The sequence below is a fragment of the Corvus hawaiiensis genome, chromosome 5 (genome assembly GCF_020740725.1).
Source record: "Corvus hawaiiensis isolate bCorHaw1 chromosome 5, bCorHaw1.pri.cur, whole genome shotgun sequence".
Lineage (NCBI taxonomy): Eukaryota > Metazoa > Chordata > Aves > Passeriformes > Corvidae > Corvus > Corvus hawaiiensis.
The window spans coordinates 4,419,093-4,435,749 of record NC_063217.1 but is presented as its reverse complement, the minus strand read 5'-3'; the positions used below and the strand labels follow the sequence as shown (position 1 = coordinate 4,435,749).

The 16,657-nt window shown below is 39.6% G+C and overlaps 1 protein-coding gene across 4 annotated transcripts in view; it reads right to left on the bottom strand.

Annotated features, from left to right (window-relative positions):
* Window positions 1-16,657, bottom strand: part of CTNNA2 (catenin alpha 2) — a 462,414-nt gene that overhangs the window by 103,702 nt on the left and 342,055 nt on the right. For all 4 annotated transcript variants that reach the window (XM_048304875.1, XM_048304874.1, XM_048304876.1 and 1 more), the window contains one exon: window positions 9,838-9,918. In XM_048304875.1, coding sequence (XP_048160832.1) covers window positions 9,838-9,918 — 81 coding nt within the window. The remainder of the gene's footprint in view (window positions 1-9,837; window positions 9,919-16,657) is intronic.

The following is a 16,657-nucleotide window of genomic DNA, read 5'->3' as shown; positions in this document are numbered from 1 at the left end:
TTAGAATCATGAAATACCCTGGACCACAAAGTCCATCCAGTTCCAACCCCCTCCCACGGGCAGGGACACCTTCCACTAGCCCAGGTTGCTCTGAGCCCCGTCCAACCTGGCCTTGGACACTTCCAGGGATCCAGGGGCAGCCACAGCTTCTCTGGGCACCCTGTGCCAGGGTGTCCCCCCCCCTCACAGGGAAGAATTTCTACCTAAAATCTAATCTAAACCTGCTCTCTTTCAGTTTGAAATTCTTAATATATTTTTCCATGTGTGAGCTTTCCTCTCTCTAAGGAAAAACTGCCATAATTAGGAAAGGATTTGGGGTGAATTTACTAATAGAAAGCAAGTTAAAGCGACAATTTTTGACCAGAAATTTGAAAGAGTATAAGAAACACACACAAAAATATTCCTCCTAGTCATAGGCCACTACAAAGGATTCCTCAAAATGGTACATGGCCCGAAGCATGGAAAAAACCCGTTACCAAGTGCTTAGGTACTTAATCTCCATTGATTTAAATTTGTTTGTTTGTTTGTTGGGGTTTGTTGAGGGGCTAAGGTGGGTGGTTTGTCAATTTTCATGGCAGAAAAATTTTATACTGCCTTTCCAAAAAAACATTTTTCAGTGAGAGGAAGCCTCAGGCTTGCTAACAATATTAGTGCAGTTACATAAAAGCAGAGAAAAAAAATGTATGTTTGCGGGAATGATAAACACACAGCCCTCAAACATGTGAAGATTATCAGGGTATGAAGTCTGTCTTTCATGTCTAGATAGAACAATAAAGACCCAACTCTGATTGCAGTGCTGGGATTCTACTAAATATTTATTATTTCTAAAAATAAAGAATTATACAGGGCATTAACAGGTAGAGGACAGTACAGAGATTAAAATCAAAAATGTGGGAAAAACAGAAATACAGGTAGGAACTGAACTAAAAGTGAAAAGCATTAGTGAAGTCAAAAGTCAAAAAAACCCAGAAGTGAAAAGACAGTGATTAACTTTTGCATTCTGTATGACCTGAGAAGGTAGAATTGTGATGAAGTGAATGTGGAAGGATGAAATTGCAGAACAGGAAATTACGTGTAGGAACAAAGAAGGGAAAGACCACAGGAGGTGACCCCAGCAGAGAAAAAAAAGGGATAAGACTTTGAAAAATAACCTTGTGAAAACTGAAGAGAATTGTAAAGAGTCAAAAATGTCACCAAAACTGCAAACCTAAAAGGTCTGATGTAAAAGAGGTGTGACAAAGAAGAGGACAATGACGAAGAATAGAGACAATGGATTAAAAATCCAAAGATTAAATTAAGAATCACAACATACGGTACAGCTTCATATATTGTCTCAGGTCCTGTTTAAAGGATATTTAAATTAAGTAAAGTGGCTTTGGAACTTTATGGGGTTTTTAAAACAAATACAGTAAATAAAGAAAACTAATTAGGGAAAAAGCTGGTTTGGGGAGACGAAATAGCTATTTGGTCAAGATGGGAAGGAAATTTTCTATGAAAATACTTGATGAAGTTATCCTCACTATGAATAGTCAGTTCCAATAAGCATTACAGGTTTAATACAATAAATGCCACATGTGTCACACTTGCAGTCCCACATAACCCAGCTGCATGAACAGCCTGGCCCAGTAAATATTGGCATCAGCTTCTCCAAGACCTAGAGACTGAGCCCAGTGGAAGCTGATGACAGCTCTTGGGTAGAGCTGTCTGTTGGAGTGCCAGACAATAGCTGAAACAAGATTAAAAATTGATTGCGTGCTGCAAAAATGGATTTCTCATCATCCTGTCCAAGAGTCACTCAGAGTCATGAGCGGATCCTGCCCCATGGACAGAGATGACTGATATCTGATACTATCAATTATCATCCACACCTTTCAAAAGGCCCTTACAGCAGCGAGATCACAGCCTGGGTTTTGTTCTTGGGTTTGTTTTGTTGGGGGTTTTGTTGTCTTTTTCCTCGTTTTGTTTATACTTTGTTTTCTTCTCCTTTGCAGTAATTTTTACACAGTACGGACTGGAAACAAAATCTTTTATATCTGGTTGCTTAATATCAAGTAGAACATAACAGTAAAGATATTTCATAACACTTGGAAATAGTTAGTGAACAAAATTAATGTCAATTAAGAAACAAATGCAATGTTGAAATCCCATTTGGCAATTAAACTGTATGTACTTTGCCACTGCTCATAAAGCCATTAGGAAGATGGAATTAGAGAAGTCTTTGGAAAAGGATTATGTTTTCTTCCATGTTTATAGTACACCCTACCTCATGCTACTGCATTATTGATAATGAACACTTGAAGCTGTTGTTATGAATCCAAGCTTCTCTAAGTTCCTTTAGCTGATGTGACTATAGGTCATTCTTGAGCTGACACTACAGAACAGTGAAAGCTTCTTTATATAAAACTATTATCAACAGAAATCTCTTGAAACACATTTCTGATGGGTTTTTTTGTCTTTTTTTTTTTTTTTCTCTGGTTTGTGGGGGTTTTTATTTATAATGTAGCAACATTATACACTTCTATTGAGCTTCTCCCACATTTACAATGTCTTTTATCAAGAAGGGTTTAAAAACTCCAGACTTGTTCCACTGCAGTGATTGCAGAGGTAGGCATCTTCTAAACACAAAGATTTGTTGAAATATCTGAGGTTTTATGAAGGCTCATTATTTGAGGAATAATACACAAACTATGTGCAGTAATCTCTTCCAATGCAATAGAGCTGTCACTGAGTTTTGCCTCCTAATTCTTCACAAGGCACTTTGAAAGGCCAACCTCTGCTCACAACTTCAGTTAAAAAAAAAAAAAAAAAAAGATAAAATCAAGTCCTGTTTCAAAAAGCAGAAGCAACCGTAGTTACTACACCGTGGGTTTTGCCAGAAAAAATAAAAAGTCCATCATGAGTATTATGTTGCAGATCAAAGTTTCCTTTGTTTAATGAAAATGTTACACACTGCAGGCTTACCCAAAACTACCTGATATGGGCATATTTTCCTGAAATATAGAACCATATGTGCATCAGTAAACATTATGTGTAGAGTAAATTAAACCAAGCCTTATAATTAGGCAGTAAGGAAATTACTGCAGACCTGAAAGAGTAAATCAGCAGTATTAAAGCACTCTCCATTTCCTCTGGAGCACTTCAGAGCACTATAAAAACCTCAATGTCACAGTGATAAACACCCAGAAGTGCATTTTGAGGGAGACAAAGGCATGTGCATTCAAAGAAGTTCAAATCAAAATCCTTGATTGTAATTCAAACAGTGCATTTTCCCTAAGTTTTCAGTTCAGATTTTTGAAAATGTTTCTAGAAGTCCTTTCCTGAAGTAAATAACATCAGTTTTCTACTGAATGGGAGCAGACAAAAAATTGAAGTATTGAACAGCATGCTAGGGGCTCACAGCTCTTTCAGACCACGTTGGTGACATTCAGAGTGTCCCTACTCCTGTGGCCATAAATTCAGCAGAAACTGGAAGAGTAGAGGACTTTATCAAGTGGAGCATTGCTATCTCTGCCTTCTAAGCCAGTATTACACCAAACTCCTGACTAACACCTTTGTACAAGCTGTAAAACCTAGAAAAGAACTACAAACCTAGAAAAGAACTACGCACAATGCAGTGCACATATATTAAATGAATACAAGGCATAAACATTTGCACATGACAGAAATAAATCTGTATTAGCATCTGATAGACTGCTTTTGGGAAGCAGCTTCCAGATTTCCATATTCAAGAGCACTTGGAGTCACTGCAGGAGAAAATAAAACCTATTAAGCAACAAGGTAAAGGGGCTGAGTTTCTCACAAGCAAAAGCTGATGCCACAGGTGGCCTTAAGTTCAAAGAGGTTTAGATTAATTCGTGGCTGGCTCCCTTTAAAAAATGTGTCAAGATACATTTTCATGCAACAGAATGGGGCAATCTCAGCAATAACACGGCACTTTCCCTTTTTTCCCAAAAACTCCTCCTTGGTAATACAGCACAGACTCTTGTGGATCATCTATTTAAGCGTGACCTCACTTCAACTCTGCCTTTGCAAAATAAATCTTAATAAACACTCCTGCAAGACTAAATTTTGAAGTTACAACCTGCTTGGAAGTTCTGCTACTACTTCACACTTGCACGAAGCTTTGCATCTTCAGAACACTGCATCAACTCTCTTACAAACTCTCACAGTGTTATGTGAGCTCGGGAAGGTCTGTGACCCTTTTGTTCTCTCTGTTTTCTTTCCCTATTTAAATTATACAGATCTTGAATTTAAAAAGGTGCCCTTCAGGATCTATAATGCTACCCAATGTCCTCTTGTTTGCAACAAAGGGCACATCAGAGACGAACACACTTCCCCAGCGCCCCCAGAAATGCACCAATTGCTGCACTATCGACTGGCTCTACCGCTGGAAAGTCAAAGGACTCCTCACACAAACCTACCTTTAGGGTGCCTAAAGTAGGAAGCAGATTTTTCATGACTCCCTATATACAAAGAGCTTATACAAAATACATTCTTGAAACCCCAAGTCAACCTCCAGAGATGAACTCCAGTGACTGTAAGAGTGACTGAAGGAAAACCACTTTATATCACCACCCAATTTCCATAACTGACTTCCCTCTGCCCCCTCTGTATGAGTTTTTTATTTCTCTGGGTGTGCTCTTCATTTGCTTTGGGTAGGTGAAAGGAGTTTGTTATTTAATATATATTGTTACTAGAATTTGGTTCACTGTTTTCCACTGAAGATTTTGTTTTGCTTTTTGAGACTTTATGCTTCCCCTGGGCTTATATCTTACTATTCCGATGCTGTGTACCTCCTAATGCTGGTACAACACAGAATACCTCAAGTGAGGCAGCTTCACCTTCAAAAGCAATTTTGTTTTCTGTGCTTCAGATTATCCTTCTAAAACTGGACAAAAAGTCTTGCTTGTCCTCACAGAACATAGTAAAGAGAGGATAAACAAAAAATAAGTCGGTTAATCATGATTCAGAGCACCAAGATTTAATTTCTAGGTGCTGCTGGTCCTCTCTACAGCATTTGCAAGTCATCTGGTCTGTGTGTGAGACAGTAGCTTTGCTGCAAAAAGATGATGGTAAGATTTCCTCTTTTGGAGGAAGTCCTGTGTTTTCCTCAAAGCATTTACATTCTGTAAAGAAGCAACCTATGCCTATACTCGAGTAGAGAGATTTAAGCCCACAGACTGAGCACATTATATAAGTGTCTATCCATAATACAATTGACATTGTATGGGTTAGCTGCGATAAAATCTGTTCCAACAGAACACATTCTTTCAGTTTTAGGTGTCCCGTCACTCTAATTCTATGAGTTAATATTCATGGTTTTTATTCTGAGAGTCCTTCTAGAGTCTACACCAATTTTTGGCAGGCTTCAAAGTGCTAAACATTTTTTTTTCCCCTAAATAGCATTCATAAACAGCAATACAACTTAATCTACGTGGAAGTGAGTGACATAAGGAGCAAATGGAGACACGCTGCTGCTCAAGGGCTGGAACAGAGAGAGATGACAAACAAGCCTAAGCACATGCTGAAGCCTGGGATCTAGTTCAAACTGGGGTAACCCATATTAAACAAAGGACAACGATTTGCAAGTACTTTCAGGGACCTATCGAGTTGATAAAAACTGAGTATGATTAAAACATTGTCACCAAGGTCTTTGTTTTACCAAATTTGAATGAATTAATTACAGGAGGTACTTGTCTCATCAACATTTAACCTTTTGAAAGTTTGACTTGCAGCCTGATACAGCTACTGAAACAGTACTACCAAGGATTTAATGATCATTGTGGGTGCCTTCCAGCTCAGGATATTCTGTGACTAAAAGATAAAATAATAATTGTAGATTGAAGGGAGGGATGTTAGAGAACGTGGCTGATAACAGACTGATGAAAATCATGCCCACAGGTGTAAGACACCAAGTGTCTTACAAAGGTATTTGCAAGAGCACATCCTGGCACAGGGGAATGTAAATGACTGATCAAATATACATAAGGGTCATGTGAAAGGATGTACTTACTGCATAATACATAAAGAATTGATTAGAGGTATAAAAAGGGCAAATATGACCTGGATATGTAAATTTTTTTTTTTTTTTAATTTGGCTTCTGCAGAGTGTGTGCCTGGTAGAAAGACACCACAGCACAGTCATTATTAATACTAGTTCATGCCTAAATGGCCAAACCTGATCCTGAGTACCCCAAAGTGTGTCCCCATTCCTGATACTGATAGTGGCTACTGGGAAAAGCAGACACTGAAAAGAAGCAATCAATATCCTAACCCATCAGAAAGAGGGAGAACTCACCCAACCAATTCAGAAATCTTGGAAGTGACTATCTTACAGCTTTTAGCCTACAAATGAGCTCAGATGAAATTGGCAGTATCAAGGACAAACCCCAGAGACACCTGAAAGCCATTTGTGGGAGATCATGTAATAAAACAAGAGAAGCGAAGGCTTCCAGATCTTCCAGCACCTTCCAGTGCCTAAAGGGGCTGCAAGAGATCTGGAGAGGGACTTTTGGAAAGGGTATGGAGTGACAGGACGGGGGAAATGGCTTCACACTGGCAGAGGACAGGGTTACAGAATCACTGAATTTTTAGGGCTGGAAGGGACCTCTGGAGATCATCCAGTCCAACCCCCTTGCCAAGGCAGGGGCACCTGGAGAGGTGACACAGGAATGTGTCCAGGTGAGTTTGGAATATCTCCAGAGAGAGAGAGACTCCACCACCTCCCTGGGCAGCCATTCCAGTGCTCTGCCACCCTCAACACAAAGAAGTTCTTCCTCAGGGAACTTTTAGTTAATGGCCATTAGTCCTTGTCCTGTTGCTGGGCGTCACTGGAAAGAGTCTGGTACCATTCTGTGACCTCTGCCTTGGAAATATTTGTACGTATTGATGAAATCCCTCTTATTCTTCTCTTTTCCAGATTAAACTGGCCCAGCTCCTGCAGTCTCTCCTCATACGAGAGATGCTTCAGACCCCTCACTATCTTTGTGGCCTCTGCTGGACTTTCTCCAGTAGCTCCTTGTTTTAAATGTACTGAGGAACCTGAGTTATATTTTGGGAAAAAATTCTTCCCTGTGAGGGTGGTAAGGCCCTGGCACAGGTTGCCCAGAGATGCTGTGGCTGCCCCTGGATCCCTAGAAGTGCCCAAGGCCAGGCTGGATGGGGCTTGGAGCAACCTAGGATAGTGGAAGGTGTCCCATGGCAGGGGGTTGGATAGAGGTGGATATTAAGGTCCCTTCCAACCCAAAGCATCCTGTGATTCTATGAAAATCCAGTGAGGAATGGCAGCATTAAGCTATGAGCTGGTGAGATGTGTCTGCTTCCAAGAACTTTTTTAGTCTGACTTAGGTTGATGTTTTTACTGGCAGTTTATAGTAAGACATATAATTAGATCTCCATAATAGTTTCCCAATTCCCAGGAGAGTTTAAATGATGACTTTAAAAGATGTAATTCCACCAGAAAAAGAAATATTGAAGCGACTGTGAATTGTGAGGCGGAATTTTAGCACCATGTGTTCCATCCACAATCATTTCCCATGTCTGCATGTTCTGCAGATAATGAAATCAAATCTCAGAAATAAAGAGCTAAGTGACCTGGGGAGAAAAGGAAAAATCAGTCTTAGATGGGTGATTTCTGAAGACTTGCAAGGCAGCCTAACTACCAACTGGGAAAAAAAAAAAAAGTATTCTTCATCACCAAACATCTGTTGCAGGTTATCTAGTTTTATGGGGTTAACATTAAACTTCCAAAGTCTGAAAAACAAGATTTAAGAAGGATTCATTAAAAACAAAAGGCATGATGATATTGAAAGTTGGTTGCCTCAGCAATGATTTAGCCCAAAATTGAAAGACTGAAATAGTGGAACTCTGTAATCTCCACTGCAGTTCATTTCCTCAGAATCTTCAGGCCCCTCTCCTCAAACATTACACCCAGCTCTCAGTGACACCCTCACACTCTGGAATTGAGCAGGGAGTGCACAGGCAGGTCTGGGCAGATGCACACAGGTACACTGCTGATTATTCATGTGATGAAGCAGAACACTGATTAAGATTCTGAAGGATCATGATTTACAGTGAGAACGCACATTGTTGAAAGCAGACTCCATCTTCCTCTACATTTGTGCAAAACCCAGCACAATTATGATTTAATCTTGATTAGTTTACTAGCAACTGCCACAATTTAATAAACATTATACATGATTAACTTTCATAAATATCAGAAACTGTATTAAAAGCTTCATCTCCAAGCAGGAAAACACAGCATCTGTGCTTCACTTTACCCACATCCAGAGTTCCAACCTCTCTGAGACTGAACATTCCACGGGGGTAAATACACATGAGAAGCACACAGCTTATTAAGAAAGGTGCCATTTTTATATCACGTTTCAGAGTAAATTTGGCTTTAGGGATGAGTAATTCAGGCAACTGCTGAGAGCCTCACACAGAACTAACTCATGTGTTAGTCTGCTACTTCCTTGAAGCAGTAAGAACAGAGGTGGGAGGCAACACATGGTCCCAGCTCCACTGCAGAGCTGAGGATCCCACAAATTTGGAGGTCAGAACAGCAGAGATCTTTCTTCTGTCATTAGCTGAGCAGCAGATGTGACACCAGGCTTTATACAGGAGACTCAGTGATTCATATTGTCTGTAAGTCCACTGCAATAGGTCTGTTATTTGGCAAAATAAGCTCTGAGAATATGATCTTCAAACACGTCTGCTGACGGCTGAGAAGGAAGAGCTGAAATGAGCTGAGTTGTAGCAGGGCAGAGCACGAATTTCAAAATGCATACAGGGGCCACTCTTTCTGAAACTATCATGCTGCAAAGAGGTATCTGGAGATACATTTAAATCTTTACTTGGTTTGGCAGTTTTCTGGATTTGGGATAATTTTCACAGAGGCCAGGTAGAATTTTCATTAGTATTATTATTATTACTATTATTGTTATTATTATTTAATTTTACAGAAAATGCAGAACTGGGATCATCTCAAATGGAGAAAAAAGAAGTCAAAAGAGGCAATCTGTTCTGCCTTAACTTGCAGGTGCAAAGAGAAACCTACAGATCTCTCCCTTTTCATTGCCAATATTCTTTCACTTCTTTTCCATCTCAAGCTTTTCAAATTAAACTTTCTTTCTTACCACAAAACACAATGATAAATGTAATATAAGAAAGCCAAACGTCATGTCTTGAACTAGGTTTTGCAATTATTCATAAAATCATAGGATAGTTTGAGTTAGAAGGGGCCTTTAAAGGTCATCTGGTTCACTTCCCTGTGCCATGGGCAGGGCCATCCTCAACGAGACCAGGTTGCTCAGACTCACCGAATCTGGCCTTGAGTGTTTACAGGGATGGGGCATCCACCTCTCTGGAAAAATTGTTATTTATTATGACTTTCTGTATCTTCATAGGATCTTTCTTTAATACAGTACCTTAGAAGTTCTCTTTGAAAATATTCTGCTCTTATAATTTTTCTTTTTCATATTCTGCTCATCTTTCCAGTTACTCCAGTGAGAGTATTCCAATAAAACTCAAATAAGCACATATGCCAGTGTTTTTATGACCGGGGTTTTTGGGCTGCCACGGCAGGGAAGGTCTGGACAATCTGCCTCCCCTCCCACATGGAAAGACCATTGGGGGTTACACTTGGAATGCATTTCTTTCTCCCTTTCTCTTGTCTCAGGAAATGCTGCTACTTTGCTTAATGTCATGTGCAATGTAGGGCAGATTTAAATGAGGACGCCAATTCTTTATACCCCCACATGTGGCAGAACCAGTCTGAAGCTGGAAAACAATGATTTCCTTGGAAAATCAAGAAGCATTATAAAAAGCATGGCTCACCTGTCTTCGAAGGTCTCGTGTTTTCTTGGTCATCTTGTCAATGGCAATGTTGAGTGGGTCCCCCTTCTCCTTCCTTCCAGTCTGTTGAAAAAACCGAAACTTTAGAGTTAGAGAAAAATGCTCCAGGTAATATAAACTTTAAAAAAAAAATAGTAAGGATTCATCAAAGACAATTTTTGCTGCTTTTTTTGTTTGCTTCCATTGACTTGTTATTTCCAAAGTAATGTTTTTAATGTGTTTATGTACAGGAGGCACAGAAGATTCTTTTAAAACAATCCTAAAGTGATAAGAACAAAGATTAAGGTGACTCACTGGAGAGTTCAGAACTTTTCCACCAATAAATTATGTGCATATATTATAGCTAATACTCCAAAAAATCTGGCAAGACCTTTCACTATAAAATGAATATTAAGAGTTTCTAATCTCCATCCTGCCAGGCACTGGGAATGTTAAACATGATAATAACCAGCAACACAGCTTGAGGACAGAAGGAAAATGGTCCCTACGCCTGTAACAGGAATCATATTGGCAGACATTAGGTTCAGTATAAAGAAGAATTCCACTTAAAACATTTTCCTGCAGGAAGTCTCAAAGCAAAACTCCTCACGAAGATTAAAAGGGGGAAAAATGCCTTTTGTGGCTCATAACCAATGGGGGAAAAATATGGTTTTTAGGTTCAATGGCACAAAAAAGCATTAAGTGACTTTGTTAGCTGTATTACCTTTCTCTTAAGAGAAAACTACTTCTCTAAAGATTTGTCACATCTCTTGCACACTGAACTCTGTTTGAAAGCTTTTCATCAAGAATCAAAATGATCTTCCATTCTTTCTGGCAGTACTCTTTCCTTCCCAAGGCTGTTTTCAAATGCTCCTATTTAGAATTGTTCCTTGCATATGATTAAGAGCGATTTTCTCTCTCCAGCTGAGCCTAATAGCACACGTTTCTGGGAGCTATTGAGAAGTCACTTTTGGGGTGGGATGGGGATTAAAGATACCCTTTCAATGATATCCTCTCACATGTACAGCACAGTTATCAACCCTACATTGGCAAGAGGCCTCTGTTCCAGTCATTGCTTTAGGCATTCACTCCAGAGAATGCCTGCTTTCTGTTATTGACTGTAATTCTAATTACGACATGAGGCCAAAGCTTTTATGATTATTTAGAAATCTGTATAACCCATCCCCTTTTTTTATTTAGAAATTCAAACATAACAGTATCAAGTGCCACCAGAATTTAATACTAAACATAAATCTACCTCTTAGCTTTCTAAAAAGAATCCATTACCAATTCTGGAGTTAATCATACAAATTGACACAAGAAAACAGAGAGAAAGCATTTTCTACCACACAGGAGGAGGCATCTGTGTCACCCGCTGATATTTTTATCTCACTTTTCTTGCGTTCATCCTTTGACTGAGTTCTTCTGGTCCCCAGCTGAAGGACCACGTCTCTTCAGCCTGAGCAATGTCAGCACAGGCTTTTAGTTTTAGATGTCCTGAATTCAGTCCCTGGTATTTTGTTCAAGACAGCAGCTGCCATATGTGCACACAATCGAGCCTGTTTTTCAAGATGAAATTTCACAATAATGCTGAGGCAGATAAGTGTGGTTCAGGAAGCCTCTCCTGACTGTTGGAATGGTCCAACAGGGACTGACAGATGAGCCAGTCTCAGCCAGGTGCTAGCTTGTCAGACTACAGAGTTGTATCCTAAGAAAACTTAGGAAAAAGGAAAATTATTCCAGCTGTGTGCTGTGCACTTGCTGCACCAAGTTTCCTTGGTGACATTTGTGTTCTGGGATGCTTTATTTTTCCAGTCAAATAATTCAATTTATTTAATATTCTTTAAATTCTTCTCTTCCTTCTCATTGTTTAAGCCTTAATGGACTGGATCAGAAAGATCCATAATCACAGAAAATATGTTAAAACTTTTTTTTTTTTTTTTTAGGACAGAGATAACCTTTGTTTGGCACTTTTTTTTCCTTATTTTTAATAAAATCAGGGCATAATTTGCTAAACAGACCAAAATTCCTGTAAGTATTAATTCACTGTGAATAATCAACGAGCAAACACCATGGCACTTAAGGCTACACAGGGACAGTATTTTACTGCTCTCAAACAAAACAATTCCTCTTCACTGATCTCATGCAGGGCACATGTATTTTGAATTCACCACCAACATGGTGAGGTCAAGCAATTAATGCTTGGCACCCACTTAGGGGGTCAGAAAGTTGTCCTTGAACAGGAACTTGGGAATCCTTCCAGGGTAGTCAGCTACGGGATACAGTAACACTAAACAAATTAAGCATTTGATAAACTGTACCATTTAGAGGAAAAGCCTCCTGGTTATTGGAAATAAAAGTAGAAATTTTGAGATTGACCTCAAAGTTTGTAATTCAGGTTCCTAATCTGGGTATTTTGTATGTCTCGTAGGAGGAAACGCTCACTGAGAGTAGGCCCATGGTAGCCTAAATCCAGCATCTCTCCTAAGCCTCTCTTCAGATCTGTCCGGTAACTTTTTGACTCCAGTTTTAAATAAACAGTGTTTACATAAACAGTGGCCCTTAAGGTACATCCTATTGTGAAACACAAAACAACTGGGAACCCTTCTGTGACCCTTAGGCCACACAACACAAACTGTCAATATCCATCTGGCCGGTCCCTTCTCCCTCCAAAACACATTGCTGTGCGCAACTGCCCAAATTGTGCCTCCATGCTGCCTGAGATGCTAAACGGGATGAACCAGTGTAGATACAAAAATGCTGCTAGCAAGGATTTTCTTGCTATTTTCTAAGTCCATGAGAGACTTTTCTCTCTCACAGAAGAGGCAGCAGAGTAGGTAAACAACCAAACACCTCCAGCCTTGAGAAGTCTTGTTTATAGTATAGTAGAAAAATATTTTGACAATGGATGTTTTAGGATTTTAGCCAATCACCCCAAGGGGTGGCTGATCCTTGTCCAATTAGACTGTGAAGAAAAAAGTCTATAAAAGAGTTTGTAAAATAATTAAATAAATCAATCTTGCTGCACAATTCCTGCCTGCTGGATCTTCTCTCCTCCTCCTCCCTATGGCTGCAGGACACGGTGATATACCATAGGGCCTAGGGCTACAGTAATAAACCAGTCTGTGCTGGAAAACGAAACCAAACCAAGAGATCCAGCTGAGCTCTCTCAAAGGCAGTATTTTATTAACTTACACAAATATGGCTGAAGTGTCACATTCTGCACCATTTTTACTTATCCAGGAATTTAAAGTGTCCTTCAGCTGTTACTTATAAAATGGCTACTCCCTTTTAATCTGTATACAAACCCCCTTCCTCATTGTATGATTTCAAAGAAATTTGTTTAGTAAATCACATTATTGGAAAATAACTAGCATGGCATGTGATGCTACATAGCTTCAGGCAGGTCTGTCAAACACCATCTGCTCTGTGCTGAAAATATAAGTTTATTAAAGTTTATTTATTTAAATCCTTAAATACTCTTATTTTATTGTTGCTCTGTGATAAATTTTTGGCCTTCATTCCTAGAAGGGATAGAAAGGAATTTATTTATTTCCTGAAAAAATGAAAAAGCTTGGTATTGAGCCTTTTGCCATTTCTCTGTTAATCTTTTTCAGCAAAGGGAAGAAAGATACTTTGGGATGAAAAGGAAGTAAAAATTGCTGCTGGCATTGAGTTAAAAGGAGAAGGAGGAGAAATGCACAGAATTCCTTGAATGCCAAAATATCCGTATTCAAGTTCCTATGGACAGAATTACATCTATTCATGGTGTAATGAGGAGAACTTTGCTACAGGAGAATATATTAATCAAGTCCCTGATTTCTAGTGACCATTAACAGCATTTGCATACTGCTTGTACTCAAGATACTTTCAAACAATTTTCTCAGTCTGAGCTGCTTCCATTCTAACTTTCTTAGAGCTTTTCCCTGCCCATTTGATTTATTCTCAGTTCAGGACGAGCCAATTCCCATAGTCTCCTGACCAGGGGCTGCAGAGCCCCCCAGCTCAGGAGAGGGTCTTCCACTGCATTTCTACCCCAAGGCTGCAGTTCCCTCCCAGGTCACTCAACGCCAGATCCAGCTCCCTGAATATAATATTCAAGTGTTTTTAAGCCTGATTTGCCACCTGACGTGAGAAGCTGTGTCATTTCTCAACACATCCATGTCTGGTAAGTGAAGAAATCAAGCTACTGACTGTTTTGATACTACAGAAAATGCCCACAGTCCAACCAGTGTCAACAATATTACCTGAACAATAAAGACAGAATACAGACATTTATATTAAGCAAAGTCTGAAAAGCTTCACAGGTAAAACTGCATGATATTAAGGCTAGAACTTATTTATACAGGGAACTTCAAATTCATTTGGATCTCTGCTAAGGTATGGCACTGGTTTTCCTTTTTACAAAGATCTTTTCCTCTCCTTCCTTTTTTTTCGTTTTACAGTTTAAACTGTTAGAGTAAAATATTAAATCCCCAAAATATGTATCACACCTATTAAGGACATTTACATCCCACGATTTGCTCATTACCAAACTCTTTTGATCAGCACGAGGTACTTAAAAGGACACTTTTCTAACCCTAGAGAATATCACAGAACCAAGAAAAGGACAGTCAGACCAATCAGCCCAGAGACTCAGTGCATTTTAGATGAAATATGGTCAACCTTGGAAGAAGATGCTCCAGACTGGAACTGTGTTGCTGGTTTTTAACAATTCCAGATACCACTACTAAGGAAATCACAGAGCTCCACTTTCAGCATATGAAACAGATGAAATTGCTACTACCAGAATTATTATTAGAAAGACAGATGTTACTGTAATGAATATCCTTGCATTGAAAAGTTAGGATCAATTAGAGATGTGAGAGAGACAAAGCCACTACTTGGAGCACATTATTTTAGAAAAATGCCAGATGATCAAGGCTGACAATGGTAACCTATAAAAGGAGGGCATGGTGTGCCAAGAAATACACAAGAAGTGGGGCAACTGCAGGCCTACAACATAATATCACAGACAAACCCCCAACGTGCATCCCAACCAAAGGAGTGATCTCAGAGAGCACTGTTTTCCTTTCAAGTTTGTAATTTACAAGCTCAGGGTTTCAATTTAACAATAACAATATTAACAACAATAATCTGTGTAAGATGTTTTGGAACCACTATTTTCAGACATTCCCCTGTTTGCTGCTTTAGATGTCAGCCAAAATATCTGGGAGAGCTCAAGCTCCTTAAACATCATGTGTTCCACATCCAAGACACCCTCACTACTGTTTCAAGTAATTTAGCCTCCAGGAGACAGCTGGAAAGATTATCTATTGATCCAAAAGCTCCCAAACACTGATATACTTTCATATTTTCATCATCTCCCAGGTGGAGGGCTCCATTATTTACAGTTTATTGAGAACTTCAATATCACAATGTTTTATTAAGGTGTAAAATGCTTCTCAAAAATATATCTGTCCTAATATTTTATTTTAAATGTTGGACAACATCAGTCCTTTAAAACTATGCCAATGTTCAATAGCCCTTTTAAAAGTGATGAAGAGAAGCTTAGTACTAAAAGGAAAAACATTTTAAACAACAGGCATAGGCTGCATCAGTGCTTTTAAGCAGACATCTAGGTTTAAACACACCAATACATAGTCCCCTTCTGACAGAAGACGATTCCTTTTGGGTCAAAAAAAAGCAAAACAATATATTCTAGGAGAAGTGGAGACTAAATTTCACTGGAAGTTGAAAATTCTAGCGATTTTATAGGGAGATGGGTCAGGAAAACCAGTTTTACAAAATCTGTGTGATTCCTCTACAGATGAACTGAAAAAGACATCTTAAAATAATAAATTTAAGGAAAAACTGAACAGTAAGAAGTCTCTTGGGAGTGTGGTATGAACAGGAATTACTGCTGTACTCAGCCCAGTGATTTTATCATATTTTTATTCCTATAAATTATTTTGGTTTTAGAATTTATTCTAAGTAACTACATTGGTGGTTCTGTAATCACCCGTTTTCCAGCTTCAGTTTTGCTATAGAAACCCCTCCTGTGGAATGAAAAATTTGTATGCTCCCATTTCCTCTTAATAATTCATTTATTTCTTCAGGAGAAAAAAAAAAAAAAAAAAAGAATTTTGCACATAAAGGGGGTAAAAAAGGTTGTGTAGTAAGGCCTGTATATTAAGGCTAGAACATAGAATATATAGAATATATATATCCTTCTATAGCTTTGTTTAGGTGGTTGCACAGAAGAAAGGCTGAGTCATCACTGAGAAAGGACAAGACAGAAGTCATGGAATCACAGAATGGTTTCGGTGGGAAGGGACCTTAAAGCCCATCCCATTCCACCATGGGCAGGGACACCCTCCACTATTCCAGGTTGCTCCAAGCCCCATCCAACCTGGCCTTGGGCACTTCCAGGGATCCAGGGGCAGCCACAGCTTCTCTGGGCACCCTGTGCCAGAGTCTCATCACCCTCACAGGGAACAATTTCATCCTAATATCTGATCTAAACCTGCTCTTTCAGTGTGAGGCCATTCCCTCTCATCCTATCAATCCATCCCTCGTAAAGCCTCTCTCCATATTTCCTGGAAGTTCCCTTCAGGCACTGGAAGGCCCCACTGAAGTCACCCCAAAGCCTTCTCTTCTCCAGGCTGAGCAATCCCAATTCTCCCAGCCCTTCCTCCCAGCAGAGCTGCTGCATCCCTCTGATCCTCCTGGTGCCTCCTGTGGATTGGCTCCAGGTGCTCTGCAGGTGGAGTCTCACCTGGGAGGGGCAGAATTCCCCCTCCCCTGCTGCCCAGGCTGCTGTGGATGCAGAGATCTCAGCTTG